The 18471-nt window shown below is 43.5% G+C and overlaps 1 protein-coding gene and 1 long non-coding RNA gene across 3 annotated transcripts in view; both read right to left on the reverse strand.

Annotated features, from left to right (window-relative positions):
• The window catches only part of ZDHHC17 (zDHHC palmitoyltransferase 17), a 48803-nt gene extending 41460 nt beyond the window's left edge, over window positions 1–7343 (reverse strand). For both annotated transcript variants that reach the window (XM_081878588.1, XM_081878587.1), the window contains exon 1: window positions 7202–7343. In XM_081878588.1, coding sequence (XP_081734714.1) covers window positions 7202–7264 — 63 coding nt within the window. In that variant the 5' untranslated portion in view covers window positions 7265–7343. The remainder of the gene's footprint in view (window positions 1–7201) is intronic.
• Window positions 7344–8070: 727 nt separating this feature from the next.
• Window positions 8071–13818, reverse strand: LOC309351196. The gene is made up of 3 exons (XR_014160736.1): window positions 13670–13818; window positions 12311–12435; window positions 8071–9330 (listed from the first exon to the last, which is right to left on the reverse strand). It is a non-coding gene; the product is annotated as an uncharacterized lncRNA (long non-coding RNA).
• Between the last annotated feature and the right edge of the window lie 4653 nt (window positions 13819–18471).

The following is an 18471-nucleotide window of genomic DNA, read 5'->3' on the forward strand; positions in this document are numbered from 1 at the left end:
AGCCTGCACACATGGAAAAACCTACAGTATTTGGGTTTTAGTTTCACTTTTCTAGTTCAACACACAGGAACAGCTTTGGATCCAACCCTCTGTTGTTTTCGTTGCAATAGCATTCATAACATTTTCTTTAAATCAGTGCAGCCTATTTTGACATAAAAGCAACTGTCCAGCAGGGAACAATGGAAAGGAGACCACTGAAAAACTTTATGGCATGCACCAATGTTTTGTGCACATAGGCTAATGAATGTCTTACAAGCCAACTCTTAATAATTTCTGCTTCAGAAAATATACACTAGAGATGAGGCACAGTAACTCTTAACAGAATTAAACAGTACCTTGCAGAGATAGTTCTTACACTGCAGACATGGGCTGGAGCTACCAAGTTTAGACAGAGGATCTTAGTCACATTTGTTAAATAAATACAGGTGTTTATCAAGACTACTTACTATCTCATGAACCATGTTTGAAGTTGTTTGTATAACAAAACAGTATGAATATCATATGTGCTAATGATACTCAGTTCTGTCGTATCTCAGGTGAGGCCTAAACCAGGGTCCAGATGCAGAAATGGACTGGATCCTGGCAAGACTATTGGGGGGGGGGTGGATTCCAATCCAGGAGCTGGGTGATGAAACCAACCTATTTTAGATGGAGTTGCACTCCCTGCAAAGGACTGTATATGCCATTTGAGAGTACACCGTGACTCTTCTTTGTTCATAGGAGTCCAGGTGGCTATGGTGACTAGGAGTGCCTTCTACTGGATTTGGCTGATATATCAAATGCTCCAAGTCTTGGACCAGGACAGCCTGGCTTCTGTGACCTATGCACTGGTAAATTCTAGACTGGATTACTATAATGTCCTCAATGCAAAATTCCCTTTGAGGTTGGTTTGGAAGCTGCAGTTGGTGCAGGATGCTGCAGTGAGGTTACTTGGTGGAGCATCCTACTGTGCACATACTGTACCACTCATTAAGGAGTTGCAGTGACTGTCAATGAACTACTGGGTCAACTTCAAGGTTTTGGTTTTAACCTACAAAGCTCTGAAAAATACCTGCAGGAGCCCTACTACCCTGCTTAAGCACTGTGCTCAACTGCAGAGGCCTTCTTTATTTTTTTTAGAAGGCTGCTCAGGATTTATTAGTTTCCATCAGTCAAGTACAAAACAAGAATTAAGTGTTAATAAGGCTTTGTTGGGTGGGGAGAGAGGGGAGAAGATGCAGCTGCATTGACAAAAAACAAAGTTGTAGAAAAGGATGGTACAGAAGATTTCTCCCCCCACCCCTTTTGTTGCCATTTTTGCTTCTATAAAAACCTATGTCTAAGAAGTACTCAAAGCAGTTTGCTCTACTCTACAGGAAGGGGGAGTGGAAAATGGGTTCTGCCTCCTAGTGCTCAAGTCAGAAGCTTCCGGCCAGGGAGTGTCAGTCTCCTCATGCAGTGGAAACTGTATTCGGTTTGCTGGGCTCACTGGTGTAGCACTTCCACATCACATCCTGAGCCAGGCCACATGTAATCATGCAGTTTGCCATCTTTAAAGTTCCTGGGTTCTCTAGGGATTCCAACACAGTTGTCATGACTGGGTGGGTCATCTTTCCAAAGAAGCAGCTGGCCCACCAGTGCCCAGGGTCAGACTTGGGGAGACCTGGATGGTGAGGGATGTCTTCCCCATAATCAGCACTTCCACAGGAGCTGTGGCTAGAAGTGGAACCCACACGCCTTTGGCAGCAGTCGTGGCTTGCCACAAGGGAGCCGCTTAGCGGTACTGCTGCCATGTTTCTTTGTTCGTGTGCAAGTTGTAACCCCTTTAAGACTTAACGCTGCGCTCAGCAAAATCCTAGCCGTTTCAGACCACAGGTGACCTGGCTCGGGGGTGGGGGCTAGGTGATGGAGCCCATTTGCAAAGGAGATACTAGGAGTACACTCCACGCACACCCAAAAACATCGAGGCGTGTATGGATTTCAGAGGCCCTCTTTGTTGTGCCACAATCTTGTTTAGTGACAACTAGTATCCGCCATAGCTGCCCACTTCCTATTGAATTACTTCTTTATGGAGCACCAATAAGCACAAAATGCTAAGGAAATTTCTGTATTTGCAGGCCAACTATGGGAAGCCTGCAAGCAAGAACCAAGTGGAGCAGTACTCTCCCCACTTGTGATGCCCAGCAAATGGCATCAGGTACAGTGCCTCTGACTGTGGAGGTAGAACACAGCCATCATGACTAACAGTTATTAATAGATCAATCCACCACGAATTTGTCTAATCCTTTATTAAATCCATTAAAGTTTATGGCCATCACTTAATCTTTGGGGAGCAAGATCTAGAAGTAAACTATGTACAGAGTGAAAAAGTATTTTCTTTTGTTTGTGCTGAATCTTTCAACATTCAACTTTTCTTGGGTGGCCACCAGTAGCATCTCTCCTACATAAAGAAAATACCTTAAGAAACCATGTTTTGGAAAAAGCTGAGGATATACACTTTAACTTACAGCAGCAATCTAGAGAATGTTAAACATCTCATGAACTCAATCACACTCTTGATCAGTCTCAACTTAGAACCACACACACGTAGAACCACACACTATAAGAAGACTACTTAAATCAACCATCAGTCTTCCAGTTCTGACATCTCTGTTAAGTTTTAGTTTGATCTAAAAAAGACCAGGAATTGAGAATGTTTAGATCCAGCCCCTCCTCTCTCCACCTGCTTCCCCATTATCTTAGTTTCCCTTTAACATTTCATTATTACCATATTTTTCGCCCTATAGGACGCACTTTTTCTCCTCCAAAAATGAAGGGGAAATGTGTGTGCGTCCTATGGGGTGGATGTAGGCTTTCGCTGAAGCCTGGAGAGGGGTTCCCACGGAAGGCGCCCACTCCGTCTCCGGCAGGGACGCGTCGCGTGGGGAGCCTCCGCCTGGGCGGGAGACGAGGCGATGCCGGGGCGTCCGGCCGAGCTCCGCAGTGCCTGCAGCCGCACTTGTTGCTGCTTCTGGAAAGACGAGCTGCTCCTGACGCGGGGAGAACCAGGGACATGCAGCCGATACCCCTCTGGCCCTGGCCAGGTGAGCTGGCGGGCAGGTTGGGTGGCCAAGCGGGGTTGGTTGGGGGAGCAGGCGGGCGCGCAGCGTGGGGCCACCGAGCCACCCAACGGGAGAGCCGAGCGCAGCCCCTGCAGGAGGACAGCGGGGCGCCGCCCATGGAGAGCCCCGCCGCGCTGGAGGACGCACTCCTCGGCTGCCCACCCACCTCGGGGCTGCCTGGCGTTGTGCGTCCGGCTGGCCCTCTTTCCTTGGAAGCGGTGCAGGCTGCGAGGGAAGGGGGGATCCCAGATCTCTGCCCGGTACAGCAGGTCTGAGTCCCGGACGCAGCTGAGCTGGGGTGGGTGGCGGGAGGCACCGGGGAAAGAAGCCAGAGAGGTTCGGGAGGGATCTCCCAACTTATATTCGGAGCGCTGCGGAGGGAGGGGGACTTGCGCGCTTAAGGCGGCAAAGAGCCGCTTGCAAAACAACCGCTGATCTTTCGGCACTTCGCATTAGCAGAGGGGGTGGCGAGGGGAAGCATCTGCCCAAGGAGCGGCGGGAGGGGAGGCATTGCTTGTTCTTGTTTCGTTAGCCTTCCGGATTTGCCTGCTTCTGGTGGCGCTTTGGGGCTGATCACCGTGCGCCTGCTTATCACTTGTGGACTTGTTGCTTGGAGACGCCCAGCTCCAGCTGTGCTAACTTTCTCCGCTGAAGTGCAGTGCGCCTGAGTCAGCTTCGAAGCAGACGAAGAGTTCTGCTTGCCGCCTGTGACTCGCCCGGATGGCTCATTCACGGGCAAGTCACTGCAAAAAAACCGGGGATATGCCTTCTTAGCCCCGCCGGAGTACTTTTTAAAAGGCATTGAGCCTTAAAGCTAGAGAGGTAAAGGAAGCAACACTCCAAGTGAACGACTGCAGACTTCTTTGCCTTTGCAAATGCATCATTTGTCAGACTTCTGAAATGTCAGTTTATGCATCATTGCTTTGGCTATGGTGCGGACCCCTCCCAAAGTTTTTATAAATAACACAGAACAATTTAAAGTGCTTGGTTGTCAGGGTGCTGCATCATTTTCAGGGACTGTCTCTTAATTCTGGACATCACTGCCCCATAAGGAGCACGCTCCCATATTCACAACTGCTAGGCACTGTAGAGACTTCTTAGGATGGAAACCTTATCAGTGCTGGTTGTGTATAAACTTTCTGAGCAGTCAATTATTTGTAGCGAAGCTGTGTTTTGTGGTTGCTTTTTTAAAAAGTGGGTTAAACTTAAGACTCTGTAAAAGGAAGGTATTACCTGTGGGTTCTGAGATCTTTTTTCTGATTTTTTTTCTCTTTATTTCCCCCCCAAAAAACTAGGTGCGCCCTATGGGCATCCTATAGGGCGAAAAATACGGTATATATCCATTATTAAAATGATTTAGCTATCATTAAAAGGTTAATCAACATTCAATGGCCGGATAGCCTTTAAATGTATCATATGTGGCTTTCTCAACAAAATACTACTTGTAGTGGAGCATGAAAATAACTACACAGAAAAAGTATTATGGCTTTCATTAATTGTAGATACATAACTACACCATGCATGGACATCGCTGAGAACACAGGCCCAGATACAACAATCAAAAATTGTCTTCTTTTTCCCCTTTTCTTTTTTGACATTCAGTGAATGTGTTCAGGGATCATGCTAAACCACAGTTTAGCATCATGGGAATGAGCTGCAGTGAGCCTTAGACTCAAGGCAGCAATGCTTCTGAATATCAGCTGCTGGAAACCACAAAAGGGGAGAGTGCTCTTGTACTTGAATCCTGATTGCAAGTTTCCCACAGGCAGTCACTATGAGAACAGGATACTGAACTAGATGGGCCACTGGCCTGATCCAGCAGAGTCTTCTTACGTGCTTACATGTTCCATCATTCCCATTCTTCCTCTGGTATAGCTGCATCAAGTTTGGAAGCTTTTGCTTCTTTTTTTATTTAACCACAGTTTGTTGTAGTGTACAAACTAACGAACAGTGATTAATGTTAACTCTTTGTCTGAAACAAGCTAACATCCAACACAGTTCATTGGCTCATTTTCATGTTGGCACTCTCACTGGCAAAGTTCCCAACTAGTGGGTTGTGCTGATGTTTCTAGAGGTGCTGGGCACATATCTGCTATTTATATGCCATTTTTAAATTTTCTGATTGTGTTTCACCCACCTGCTTCCAGGGCTGACTATACACAGACTATGGTGGTAATTACACTAGCACAGTGGTGATCTCCCCAGCTCCCCTCCCCAAATGGAGTATAGGATTGCTATGTAAAATACTCCCAAGTACATGGCATTTTCTTAGCCATGTCTTGCTACTATTTTACTTGTTTTTACCATAAATATTTTATTGTATACCTTCAATTACATTATTTTCACTGATGAAATCAAATGGAAGGAAAAGGATTATCAAATTTAAGATACGGTCTTAGACAAATCCTAAATAAGTTGACTAAGAAAAATACCATCTGCTCAGTAAAAAAACAAGCCCAAACACCCCCCGATATTTGGCACACCTTTTAATGACATAATATTTCATAATTAACCAAAGCATGTCCTTTATTATACTATGCAGGAAACAGCTATAAAACTACAAAAATGGCCTTCAATACCATTTCTTGTAGGGCTGCAGCCCTATAAAATTAGATTTTGAGTACTAGAATATTGACAAGTTAACGTTTCAAAATAAGATGACTACCAAAGGATTTTCTTGGCACAGGTTATCTCTGCTACTGCTACCACCAGCATCTAAACAGCAAAATATAATATGTTCCTGCTATACTGGACGACTTGTCTTTCTGGGGCAGGAAAGGCTGGATTTTTAAAATGCAGAAGACTTATAAATCTTCAAAAGAAAGGTAAGCACAATGGACAGAGAAACAGTTGGATTTTTTTTTGTTTTTAAGTGCACTGGCATTTTTAAGTACACTGGCAGGTGACTGAGAAACAACTAAGGCACCTATTAATGACAACATAGAGCACTATTCATTAGGTGCCCATAACACCACTGCAGTCATCTTCCTGATAGTCACGCTTATGAGAGTAGAAAAGAAATTGGTGTTTCCCAGCAACTGATTGCCTGGTTTGTAACTAATGCAACTTCCAGAAACTCTGTTAATCTGTCAGAGAGAAAAACATAACTTTGCAACACCTTTAAAAACTAACAAATATACAGGGTGAGTCCTTTAAAAGAGGCACCATGGATACAGAGTACACATGTTCCATGGGGCCTCTTTTAAAACACTCACCATGTATTATGTCCTAAAAACCAACAAATACATTACGCCTGTACAAAATTAACAAAAGTTTATCCCATAATAAATATGCCCATCTTCAGAGAGCTACCACACTCTTTGTTGTTCCCCTAATTTATAGGATCATGCTGTAAGCCACAATAGGCCCCAAACTCTACAGCGAAAAGGGGGAAAGGAGATCAATGACCTCACAAAACTAGAAAGTGTATGGCTCTTGTTTAAATCTAGCTCTGAATCCTTTTACCCAAACAGGCAGAGAACAGCCAAACCAGAAAGCTGCCCTGCGGGCCCCTAAATTGTGCAATTGCGCGCTTGGGCCATTAGCAGGTTCAAAAGCCTTTTTCAGCGTTTAACTAGAGGAGTGTGATACTTCTCTCTTGAGGTTTTTGAGTCTCAGGACCCCCCTTTTTTTTTCTTCTTTTTTCAAGTAAACTCAAGGCACCTGCAGTTCCTCGCTCCTTTATGTGTGATTAAGGGAAAGCGGTTCATTGGGTACGGATTGTCCAGGAGGACACCCCCTCCCCATCCAGTTTCCACCCCAAATATCCTTGTGAGGGAATCAGAATTAACGAGGGGGACAGGGCAAAGCCTCGTCCTCTACCTACCCACCCCTGCGGGCACTGGGGAGCTTGCCTGCCCAGCCTGTTCCCTTCCCCTCCCCGCAGCCCAGCCAAGGCGCACCCGCCGCCGCCGCCGCCGCCGCTTCTCCCTCCCAGACAATCCTGCCCGCGCCTCCGGGCCAACCTCCGCCCCCGCCTGGGAAAGGAGTGCCAAGAGGAGGGCGGAGGCCTCCGCTGCCGCCGCCACTTTCCGCTCCTCCTCCTCCCTCTGGCCGCCACCCAGCTTCTTCTCCCGGCTGACGGGGTTGCGAGGGAGGCCTTAAAGCCAGCAGGGCCTCACCTCAGGGTGCAGGATAGGGACGCAGCCCGCTTCTTTCTCGTACTCCTCCAGAGGCGCCGCCATCTTGGTGCGAACGCGCCTCCCGCTGCATGCCGGGTAACGCGCTCCCTCGCGACCTCGCTCCTGCTCTCTCGCGCTCTGCGCCGGTGGAAGGGGGGGGGGCGCGAGAGGGAGAGCGGATGGGCCGCCAGACGGGGAGAGCCGAGGCGCGAGAGAGGAAGCGAACGCTCTCCAGTAATAGCCGCTGGGCCCCGCCGCTCACGCCTGTGCTTTTGCTGCGCGCGGATTCCAGATAGGGCCTTAGTTGGGGGGGGGGGAGGCCGCCTGGGTCCACCCACGTCACCCAAAGCGTATGACAGAGGCCCATAAGTAGAGGGGGAAAAGGTAGACGTCAGAAAAGTACCTTGCGTGGGCCGGTACCCGCGAAGCTAGGATGTCCCACGCACAGGTCATGCAGGCGAGTCAAGCCATGTCAGTGGCAGCAAAGAGTCGGGGCTTCCATCATGCTGTTGACCCAACAGGAAGTTTTTGCACTTTTTAAGGTGTTTAAAAATGTCCGGCCTTACGTTTTAATTCTGTATTTAAAGAATGTGTGCATTTCAGTGTCAGTGACTACTGACACAAGTGCTGTTACAGTCAATCACGATCACGTACTGCCTAGGAGTTAATAAGTGTTATCCCGATATCAGATCAGACCCACTCCTTCCATTAAAACCTCTACTCACAGTTGGCAGTCTCACTTGGCAGCTGTAATATGCAGACCTGCTCTGCCACTTTTGCCTTCTTTTCTGCATCTGGCACGTTCTCTGTGGGCCATCTCTAGACTTAGTGCTGTAAGGCTTTGCCCCCAGCTGCCTTCTTTTTCTGCCTCCCCCCCCCCCCGACCTAGGGCTAGGCAAAGTCCTTTATGTAAAACTCCCCTGCTTCTATAGCCTACTGGTAGTTTATTCACTGGACAAACCAGATCTGGAACATTTCATTGCCTTGTCTTCTGTCCTCATACACAGCTGTGTTCCTGAATAGGCTTTTGCCCATAAATGCTTCTGTCAGGAGGATAGCCAGGCCGTTTCTAGTGCACAAGAGAAACTCTGCCTCGGATTCAAGACATAGGGGGAAAGAAAACACTTGTCACATATATGAGAGCAATGCATCACACAACCATTGTGTTATATGCTTCAAGTGCCATGGGAGTTGCTGCTCCCTACAGACCAAGGGAAGCTAAGCTGTTGCTCTGGGTGTTGGGCTAGAACACCCATCATCTACAACCATGCTGGTTGCGGCTAATGGGAATTGGAGTCCAACAACTGAAGGATTACAGGAAGATTCCCTAAGAACATATAACAACATAATAAGAGCCTGCTGAATCAGAACTATGCATCTCAATTCTAGCATCCTGTTCTCACAGTGGCCACTCAGATGCCTGTGGGAAACCAGCAAACAGGACCTAGAGTACTCTCCCCTCCTGTGGCCCAATTACCTTCTAAATCCAGCCCGTTGACGGTCCAGGAATAAGTGTGTTCTTACATGAGTAGAATGTGTGCTTTTATTTAAAATGCATCTCTGGGTTATTTGTGGGGCATAGGAATGCATTCATTCCCCCCCCCTATATAGTCCGGTCCCCCACAAGGTCTGAAGGACAGTGGGCCGGCTCCCTGCTGAAAAAGTTTGCTGACCCTTGGCTCTGTCTCACATGTTGGATAAGATGCAAAATTCTAATGACAAACTTGTGTCTGTCCTTGGATAAAATTTCTTCTAGGTGCCCAGTATGCTTTAAATTTATTAATGAAAACTTGGGACTCCTCCAGATGACCTGTTTATTGAGCATTCATCCTGATTTGCTTGCCAGATATACAGCAATGCACATTTATCCCAAATTCATCCTGATTTATATGTCCCACTTGCGCATCCTACCCTTTTCAGTGCAGTTCACCAACACTTTCCTAACTCCAACTAAGTGTTTGGAAGTGGTGATGGGCTGGATGTGGGCAAATAAATTGATGCTGAATTCAGAAAAGGCAGAGAGACAAGGTGGAGTCCAGAAAACTCCAGGAGGAGGAGGAGGAACTGGAAGAACCTGGGTGCCCAATGAACTGCAGTCTTTGTGTGAAGAAAGGAGCCATCCAGAGTCTCTGAAGGAGATAAGTGTAGACAGGGAAGCAGATTTCATTATGTAGACCCTTTAACCTCATTATTTAATGTGGGGAAAATCTGGAATGGAAAAAAAAGAAAGATTTTCCCTTCTTCATGCCTGTTCCAGAAAAATGCTGAGTCTAAGCTGCCAGGAGAAAAAACTGCCTTGCTTAAATATAGTAAGGCTTACTGCTTACAGGACAGCTCTTGAATGTGATCAGTGGTATGAACTGAGGTATTTAGAGTGTGCTGCAATATCTAATGCCTAATAGCTTTTGAGTTCTATATACTTTGTGGCTGTGTCTACTTGTATAAGGAAGATGACAGCAGTAGAAATGCAACTGCCCAGAGATGCCCAATAGGACAGTACAATTTTGTACTTTTTATTTTGCGCCTGGGACCCGCAACATGGAACCTATGGGCACCATTACACTCTCAGACACTGCCCTCGGCATCTACCAAGACTGCCTATCCCTCACAATTATTTTTTTAAAATAGTTTTGTGCCCCCCAAAAGTTGGAAGCCTTTGCTTTCTACCCTGCCATCGCTATAGGGAATCTGCCTTACCTGCAGCTTAATATTGCAAGCTCACCTATAGGACAAATTGAGCATTTATCCAAGGTACTGCCTGTGGTGGGATGCTGACTGAACATCCATATTTACAGCCTCTATGCCGACTGAATAACTGGAGGTTTTTACAGCTGCAATTTTGATTTGTAAAACCAGGTGGGATGTGAGAAGACATTCTGGGACAGAGAAACAGTTCCAGGGATCAGCACTTGTCCAGTGTCCCAAGGACCACCAGAACGGTCACATTTACAGTATGCTGTTCTAGTGTAGTAAGACTGTGATGGAATTAAGTAATGGAGAGCTGCATTGTTCTGACAGACTTGTTCAGTTTAAGCTGCTGCTTAGCTAAGTGGTCTAAAACACATTTTCGAAATAATAATAATCACAATGCTTTTTCATTAATTGCATTGGAGTTTGGTGGGCCTTCTCATTTTCTATGCTGTTTTCCTCCACATTTGTGAAGAGTGGGCTCTTACATAATTTGTATTATGCTATAATGCATTATGCTTATGAGCTTAAAAAGAAACCCGGATGATCCACCTCTTTATTACTCACTGCTTATCTCACATTGAATCTATTGTAAGAGCACGGGGGTGGGGTGGGGGAGAGAGAGATATAGAATGCCAAAGTTGTAGGTGTAAAAAAAAAATAATGTTTGTAACTATAATGACATTCAAGAAATTGTTAAGCAGAAGTAGGCAACTGTATTTGCCAATAGATTACAGTGGTACCTCGGGTTACAGATGCTTCAAGTTACAGATGCTTCAGTTTACAGACTCCGCTAACCCATTAGCTAAAGTGGTACCTCAGGTTAAGAACAGTTTCAGGTTAAGAATGGACCTCCAGAACGAATTAAGTTCTTAACCTGAGGTACCACTGTACTTGTGAACAAAGGCAGCAGGCCAAGCCTCACCATCCCTGCCTCTGAAGTGCAAACATTCCCCTATAATTCATATTGATTTGGTGAAAGCACAGCAGCTACCCAAAACCCTCTGCGTCTTCACCTTTTGGGGCAATCGGCAATCAAAGACCTGGATGCACACACTACAGCCACTGGGATGTTACTCGTTCAAGAATTCTGAGCTGCTGGACCATTCTCTGTTTTGTGAGGAGTGAGGAGGTGGTGATAGGCTGGGCATGACTTGCTTGTAAACTTCCCGTAGGCCAAAGGTGCGGAACAGAATCTGTCCACCCCACCCACAAGAGCCATTTTGATAAGTCGGTAGGGCTATGGACCTGTCAATCACAAAGAAATATTTCCTTTGTTGGATGCAGCTCCAGATCCTTTGCATCGCAGGCTTGAATTAAAGTAGGTGATTCCAAGGACATCTTCCTTTGCATTGTGACTGTGGGGATGGGAAGGAGGTGCCAGTACAGATGTCTTGGGATCTCTGCTAACTTCAAGGGAATGTTTTAACTTGCACCACTTCGTTTGAAGGTGTAACATGATGCCAGGTGGAGAGGGATGCATGGGACCAACCTCTAAATAAGCCTAGGGTTTAAAGCCAGGCTTGTTCCTTCCCCACCAAGCCCCAGCCACCTTCAGATTTTCCTGTTGAACCACTAACGTAACAGTGGAGTTTACAGTCATGCTGGCATTATGTAATGCCTACACAAAAGAATTGCAACAGCAGTCTACATCTACAACCCCATGATATCTTTGTGTTGCATCCAGCAAGAGGATTTCCCTCCCACAATCCTGTTCTCTTTTAGTAAGTGTAACTCGAAGAAAGGATTGCACTATTAGGTTTTTAGAGATCTCATATTTAACAATGTTATTTGATATGTCGGTTGCCATTGTATTTTAGCTGCGGTGTTCAGTTGTAATCTTATTATGATTATGTTAACAACTTGGTGCATTTTATGTGTCTGGGAAACATATATATTTAAGAAACTATAAATCTTGAAAGTAGAATCTGTGTCTTTTTCTTGGTGGAGTTCCTTTGTCAATTTCGCTCCAAATGGTATCTGACAAGCCCCATACTAGTCCTATGGGATTTGAATAATGTTTTAAACTCTTTTTACCCATCTCTTTCATCCAATGGGAGGAAGATCTGTCTAACAGCCAGCTTTGTTTCAGCACCCTCCATAGCAGATCATATCAAATATATGTTAAAGCCTTTGCTAGAGTCATGACAGCTGAAAGCTCCCTTCTCATATGTCTGCATTTTACAGCTGTGATTTCCATTATTTGAATTGGAAACTGTCTTCATAACCTGGGTACTACAGGCTGTAAAATTATAAGAGAGTCCTTAAAATTAAAAAATGAATATATTGCATCTCTGGCTAAACATTTTCTGTCTATATAGGAAGGCTAATAGGTACAGTATTTACTTTTAATGTTTTTGTTAGTGTTTGGATGCTTTGCTAACACACAGTATACATGCAATCAACATTTTCTCACTTTACTTGTGACGATTACAGGTGTCAAGATGTACAGGCAAATTTAGATTTTAAATCAGGGTTTCCACAATGTATACCAAGGGCATTTTTAGAAGTAGCACCAAGAACTTTTTGTTTCCAGAGCATCACTCCTATCAATAATATGAATTTGAAAATGGAAAGATTATTTTAAAATGGAAAGTCATTTTAAAAGGTTGTTTGTTTGTTTGTTTGCTTGCTTGCTTCCTTAGGAGAGTTATATCCTGCTTTTTTACTTGAGTCCTCAAAGTGACTAACAGCATTTATAAAACATAGCAGATACATTAAACTCCACTGAAGCAGTGTTCAAAAATATAAAACAAACAAAACAAAAAAGCCAGGACTCTCAGTCACCTTCCCCTGGCCAAAGGAACTGAGTACCACCCATCCTACTACACTAGTCCAATGGAACAGAGAGCAGAGCAGGTAGAAGGCTGAGGAACACAGACATGCCCATCTAGGGTTGGCCCTTAAGGATTGCAGTTCTCATAAAGTGGGTGGAGCCCAAGAGATGGACTGGAGGCAGAAGGCCTTGGTCCACCTCTGTTAAGAGTTAGGTTGCTCACTCGGACATCTTCATGGTGCTGCTGCCTTGCCCAAACCACTCACCACACCACCAGTCTGCTATGTAATGGAAGAGTTCCAAGGAGTAGATGCCAAATTTCCATATTGTGTATATTCCATATTGTGTGGAATCGACCTCTTGATAAGATGGTATCTGGAAGATTCTCTATCCTGCAGAGTTGGAAGGGACCATGAAAGACATCTAGTCCAAGCCCCTGCAATACAGGAATCTTTTGCCCAACATGGGGCTCAGACCCACAACTCTGAGATTATGAGTCTCATGCTCTTACCAGCTGAGCTATCCCACTGCCCTCAAGTTGAGTATCAGTTGAGTGTATAAGGGATGAGAGCATATTTCAGGTATTCTGGTCTCAAGTTGTATAGTTTTGTACACTTTGAATGTAGCCTGATTGCTGGCTGGCTGCCAATGCAAATTGTGGATTATATCACTTAAATTGTATGCATTTCAGTAGCTTACCATATTCAGAGAAGGCCAGTTTGTAGCACATCAGTAAATAAAGACAACAGAGTTGACACAAGACAATTTGTTGCCTGTGGCACATCAAGCAATGAAGCCCACCTACCTCAAGTCAAGGTGCAGTATCCAAAGCTGGTCAAGTAATTTTGGCACCCGAGGCAGAAAAGTGTCTGTAACAATAATATTACAGATAGCAATTTGCTATCCTTTTTGACACCCAAAAACAGCTACCTGAGGCGACTGTCTCATTCTGCCTAATGGTAGGAGCATCCCTTTTAATCTTTTAAAAAATGTCACTTTACAACCTTTACGATCTGCTTCTTTTCCATTCCCAGTAATTAGGCCAGCATCACTACAGCCGCTCCAGGCAATGACAGGCAGGGGCTAGCCAGTGTGCTGTGGTCCAGCCCATGCTCTATTCAGGCACGAAGCCTCATTGTTAGCCAGAAAGTGGTAATTCATTTAAATAAATGAAATGTAAGGTGTTATTTTTCTTTGGACAGGGTACAATCTCCTGTTGAACATGTATAAAGGCTCTGTTTACTGTTTGCCATCTAAAGATTATACTTGCAACACCATGTTTCGATATCCATTTCTTCCTGTTCTCTGTTGAAGGAAATCCTGTGTTTGTAAAGGAAGCTTGTCACAATCCATCACAGCTATGAATGCAAGGAGTGAGGTTTGCTTCACACAAGAAATTGTGTTTGCCACAGCTACACAGGTGCTGCACCAGCATCTCCTCGCAGTAAATGTGTGTAGTGTGAAAGGCAGACATTTCCAAAATAAGTAATAATAATATTTATTATTATTATTTTTACCCCACCCATCTGGCATGCATCAAGAATCCTGGCATGTCTTCTTGAATATTTAAGGAGATGGATTCAAGGTTCAAAGCAATGTAAGGAAAGATTATACCCTCCATAAATTATTAAGAGAATCCTTCATTGTGTCTGTCAATGTTACTGAGAATAGCCTGCCACCTGCTGGACTGTGGAATAGAGAAATACTTTCTCTCTGAAACTTCTGGACAATAGCAGAGATGAGGAAGTGGATGAAGTGAGCTTCATGGCTGAGTAGAGATCTCCCCCACCCCCAAACACAGGTCACACTGGTCCTAGTCTGAACCAGGATCAAGTTGCTGTCCTGACTTGTCAACAAATTGTGACTTCAACAAACCACCACTTAAATCTTTAACTTTAGATCTCTTCCTCCTGCACATGATGGACAAGGAACAGCGTGCAAGTCCAAGGCTCATACTGGCTTGTTCTTATAACAGCAAAACAATTACTTGTTAAGTCTCTCTTACTACTCAATAAGCCCTATACTATAAGCTAATTGCTTATAGCCCTATATGATAAGCTAAAAGCTATAGGCTGCGATCCTATAGTGTGTAGAAACCTACCTGGGAGTAAATCCCATTGAAGTCAATGGAACTTCTGACTGTGCTGTTGAACAATTTAATGGTCTCACTCCTTTTTTCACTCTTCTTACCCCGGTTTTCATCCCTCCATTGGGCATTGGGTTTTTCCAAACCCTGATTCAAATTCCAGCTGTCTCATTGCAGTGATGCTGCTAGCTACTTAAATGGGTTAGAGATTCTCCTTTTTGTTGGAGTGATAATGTCCCAAACAATTTAATTGGTTAAACACCATGGCTAACTGAAAAATAAAATATTCTTCTGAACAAAAGGAATTACTAATATAGCCCATTATATTTGTAGAAATTATTATAGATTCTGACAGACACTGGTGCCAACAATATTGGAAATGCATCGAGCATAGTGGGGGAAAACCTCACTACTAAAAACATCGAATCAATAGAGATGCACCTTCTGTACCTAGCAATATTTTGTTTATGTAAGCAAGTACTACAGATAGTATGCCCCAAAGTGGGGGGGGGGGGGAGCTGTAAGTGAAAAAGACTGTCAGAGGCTGCTTGTTATCATCTCCATCTAGCTGCAAAGAGAAGATTAATTCTTCCACCTGGCTGAAACATGCAAAATGCAGAGGGCAACAACAACAAACATATCCTTCCCTCTGTAGTGAAAAAAGAAGCAGAATGCTGATGCAAGCAACACACTGATAATTGGAGTAGTGACAGTTGCTTGAAATCTGGGTTGGGTTTCCCTGCTACTTTATAACACATAGAAAGCATGCTCAAGAGAACATCATACTAGAGACAGCCTGCAAAAAATTCAAACAAATTTCTTTCCAGTACTGATGTAAACATAATAGTCAACTGAATCACTGAATCACATTCAGTGACTCTTGGAAGACCTTTTGATGCCCACAGGCCAATGCTGCTTCTTATTTTTATTTTATTAGCCAGTCACTTTAATGATTCTCTGTATTGTTTTTAATGGTGTTTTCTGTTGTACACCACCCCAATCTTTTATGAAATGACAATACATTCATATCTTTATAAATAACTTTATATAAAAGGGTCATGGCTCATTTGCAAAGTCCTGCAGATGATCAGCAGAAAATCTAAATAGTAAAACAAGAAAAGAGACGTCACTGCCTTAATTGAACCAACAATATGGCCATCAATTGTTACCTGGTCCAGAGATGTGAATAAATGCAGTAATGCAACAAATAATGGAATACTCCCTCTTAAAAAAAAAAACGGCGCTGAAGCAGCAGCAAATCAAGGGGCTTTGAACAGTCATGAAAAATGAGTGCGAACAGCAGCACTTACTTTTGTTGACCTTTTCACCATGTTGAATTGGCAACTTTCAGATTGAAAATCAAATCTCACACAACTGCGGCACAACAGTCAAGAGTAGTATAAAAGAATGAAGCAGCAGCTGCCAATTCATAGCATCAATAAAGGGTGTTGTTGAGAAAAACCACAAAGGGACATCATTTAAAGTAAACAACGTTTAAAGGTGAGTTGCTGAGCTCTGCGATAGCAGCAACATGGTTGACTACCCTTTTGTGAAAACCCACACCATTTTTAAAATGGAAAGTTATCAGCAAATTACTTTGTGAACCTGCATGAAAACGTAGCAATCTCCAAGCAGATGTTCTGCAGTGCTGATGGGCTATTTTCTAATTGACTTCTACTAATTCCTATCAGATTGCTGTAAGGTTCCTGTTGGATAAAATCTGAAAGAGAAAGTCTGGGCTTAGTGACGCCAAGTTGTAAAAAAAACCCTCATCCACTCACTCGCATTATCAGGAAAGCTGATATATGCATTGGCACAAACTTAATTGCAAACTTAGAGAGCAAGGGGGAACAGAGCATTGTGCCTTGGGATTTAGCAGGGAAAGCATAATATCTTATCTCTATTCCGAATTTTCTTACTTTACTCCTCTTGCAGAACCCAAAACAATCACAGACACGTGGATTGTATTGGAGAATATGTTTTCATTTACAATGCCAATGATATGAACGTGGGGTGGAGAGAAATCAAGTCTTCCTATTGCTACTCCAGAATACTATTTATCTAAATGGATAGCCTGACCTATCCAGATGACTCATGGCAGGTACCCAAAGCATAAGCTTTCTAGTAAAAAATAATGCATCATGAGCTGGCATGATGACTGATAAGAAGCAATCAAAATAAGGGAATTAAAGGGGACTAGGTAAAATCCAGGTGGGGTTTCAGGATGGAAAACCCTAGTAATGTAATGGGGAAGGTTCTGGTAAGTGGTAGACTGTGGCATATAAACAAGCAAGGATGGCTCATCTGGAAGGTTTTACCTTTACCTCCTGAATGGATTTACCTATCAAGAACAATGATTATGGCAAGTGACTTCTTGTTGCCTTGCACATGCTACTGTTTTATCTGGTCTACATTTCTACAGAATTTCTGTGTGGTAGAGGAAGCTTGCGCCTTGCATATGAAAGTGATCTTTAGTTCACCAGTACCTTATTACCATTATTGCAACATAGCTTTCTAGTGAGTCAAATGAACTTTCTGGATCCTCATGATCTTACTGGCAAGAATCTCAAGCACAGATAAATCAATGGCAAGATTATAAATAAAGTCAAACCCATCTTTGGTTCACCCCTGAGCACAAAATGGAGGCTAACAGTGAAATACTCATAACAGTTTCCATGTTTATCCCATATGAGATGAGGCAAAAATAGCAGTACTCTGAGGCCAATGTCACTGATTAATTGGCTTTTGAAATATGTAATTTCACTGACACAGCTACAGCTCTAATAGTGACTGTGCTTGGCATCCCAACAAGCTTAATCCATTATCAAACAAATGTAACACAGGATATTACTAACTCAAAGCCACAGCTCTTTGCTATCAAGATGAGTATGCTACAGGTAAGTAAGGATACAAATATTTAATATGTGAAAACATCACAAACCCATTTCCCAACACAGCTAAATTATGATAAAATAGATTTTAAAAAACAGATACTGGAGTCCAGCAGTTGGTACAGGAGGAGAAGCAGGTGTACTCTGCGTCTTTGCTGCCAAGCAATTCATCTCATCAAGGCTCTCAAATTAATAATCTGCTGCAACAGCTAAATATAATATGATGGAAATGTCATGTGCTATGAGCAAGTAAGTCTTTGTGCAGGCAGAGGTGACTGTATTTGACTGGGGAAACAGTCAAAATGTGGGAAACAGGGAATGTGGCATGATAAATGTTGGTGAGAAAAAAATGTTTTGTTTTAGCTACAGCTAAAATAGATTGTTTTGGAGGAAAGGACCTCCTTTTGGTACTGGATAATGGAAAACTAGAATTATCTTGCCGAATTGTCAGAAATGATAATTGTGCCGAAATCAGATAATGTCCATCATAGAATTCAGTTGAGAGCCATGGAGCTCCTTTTTTTAAAAAAAAATCAATGTAATAATCTTATATCCAGCTTTTAGAAGCAGATTGAATTAAAACAATGTTCTATAATTTTTTTTTATTATGAAAAGAGGTTGTGTTTATAGCAGCTAAACAGAAAAAAGACCTAAGATAGGATATGTTAAAGGTCAAGGATATTTAGATATTTAGCATCTACTGGTGAGGTTAATCACTCAATCAAAACACAGCTAAACAATTATGAATTTGTATCCATTTTCTTAGCCATGTGAAATTGTTTCAGAAATTTTTGTATAGTACTAAGCCAGCATACAAAAGACCTTAGTA

This window comes from Podarcis erhardii, assembly GCF_964252035.2.
Source record: "Podarcis erhardii genome assembly, chromosome: 10".
NCBI classification, from domain to species: domain Eukaryota; kingdom Metazoa; phylum Chordata; class Lepidosauria; order Squamata; family Lacertidae; genus Podarcis; species Podarcis erhardii.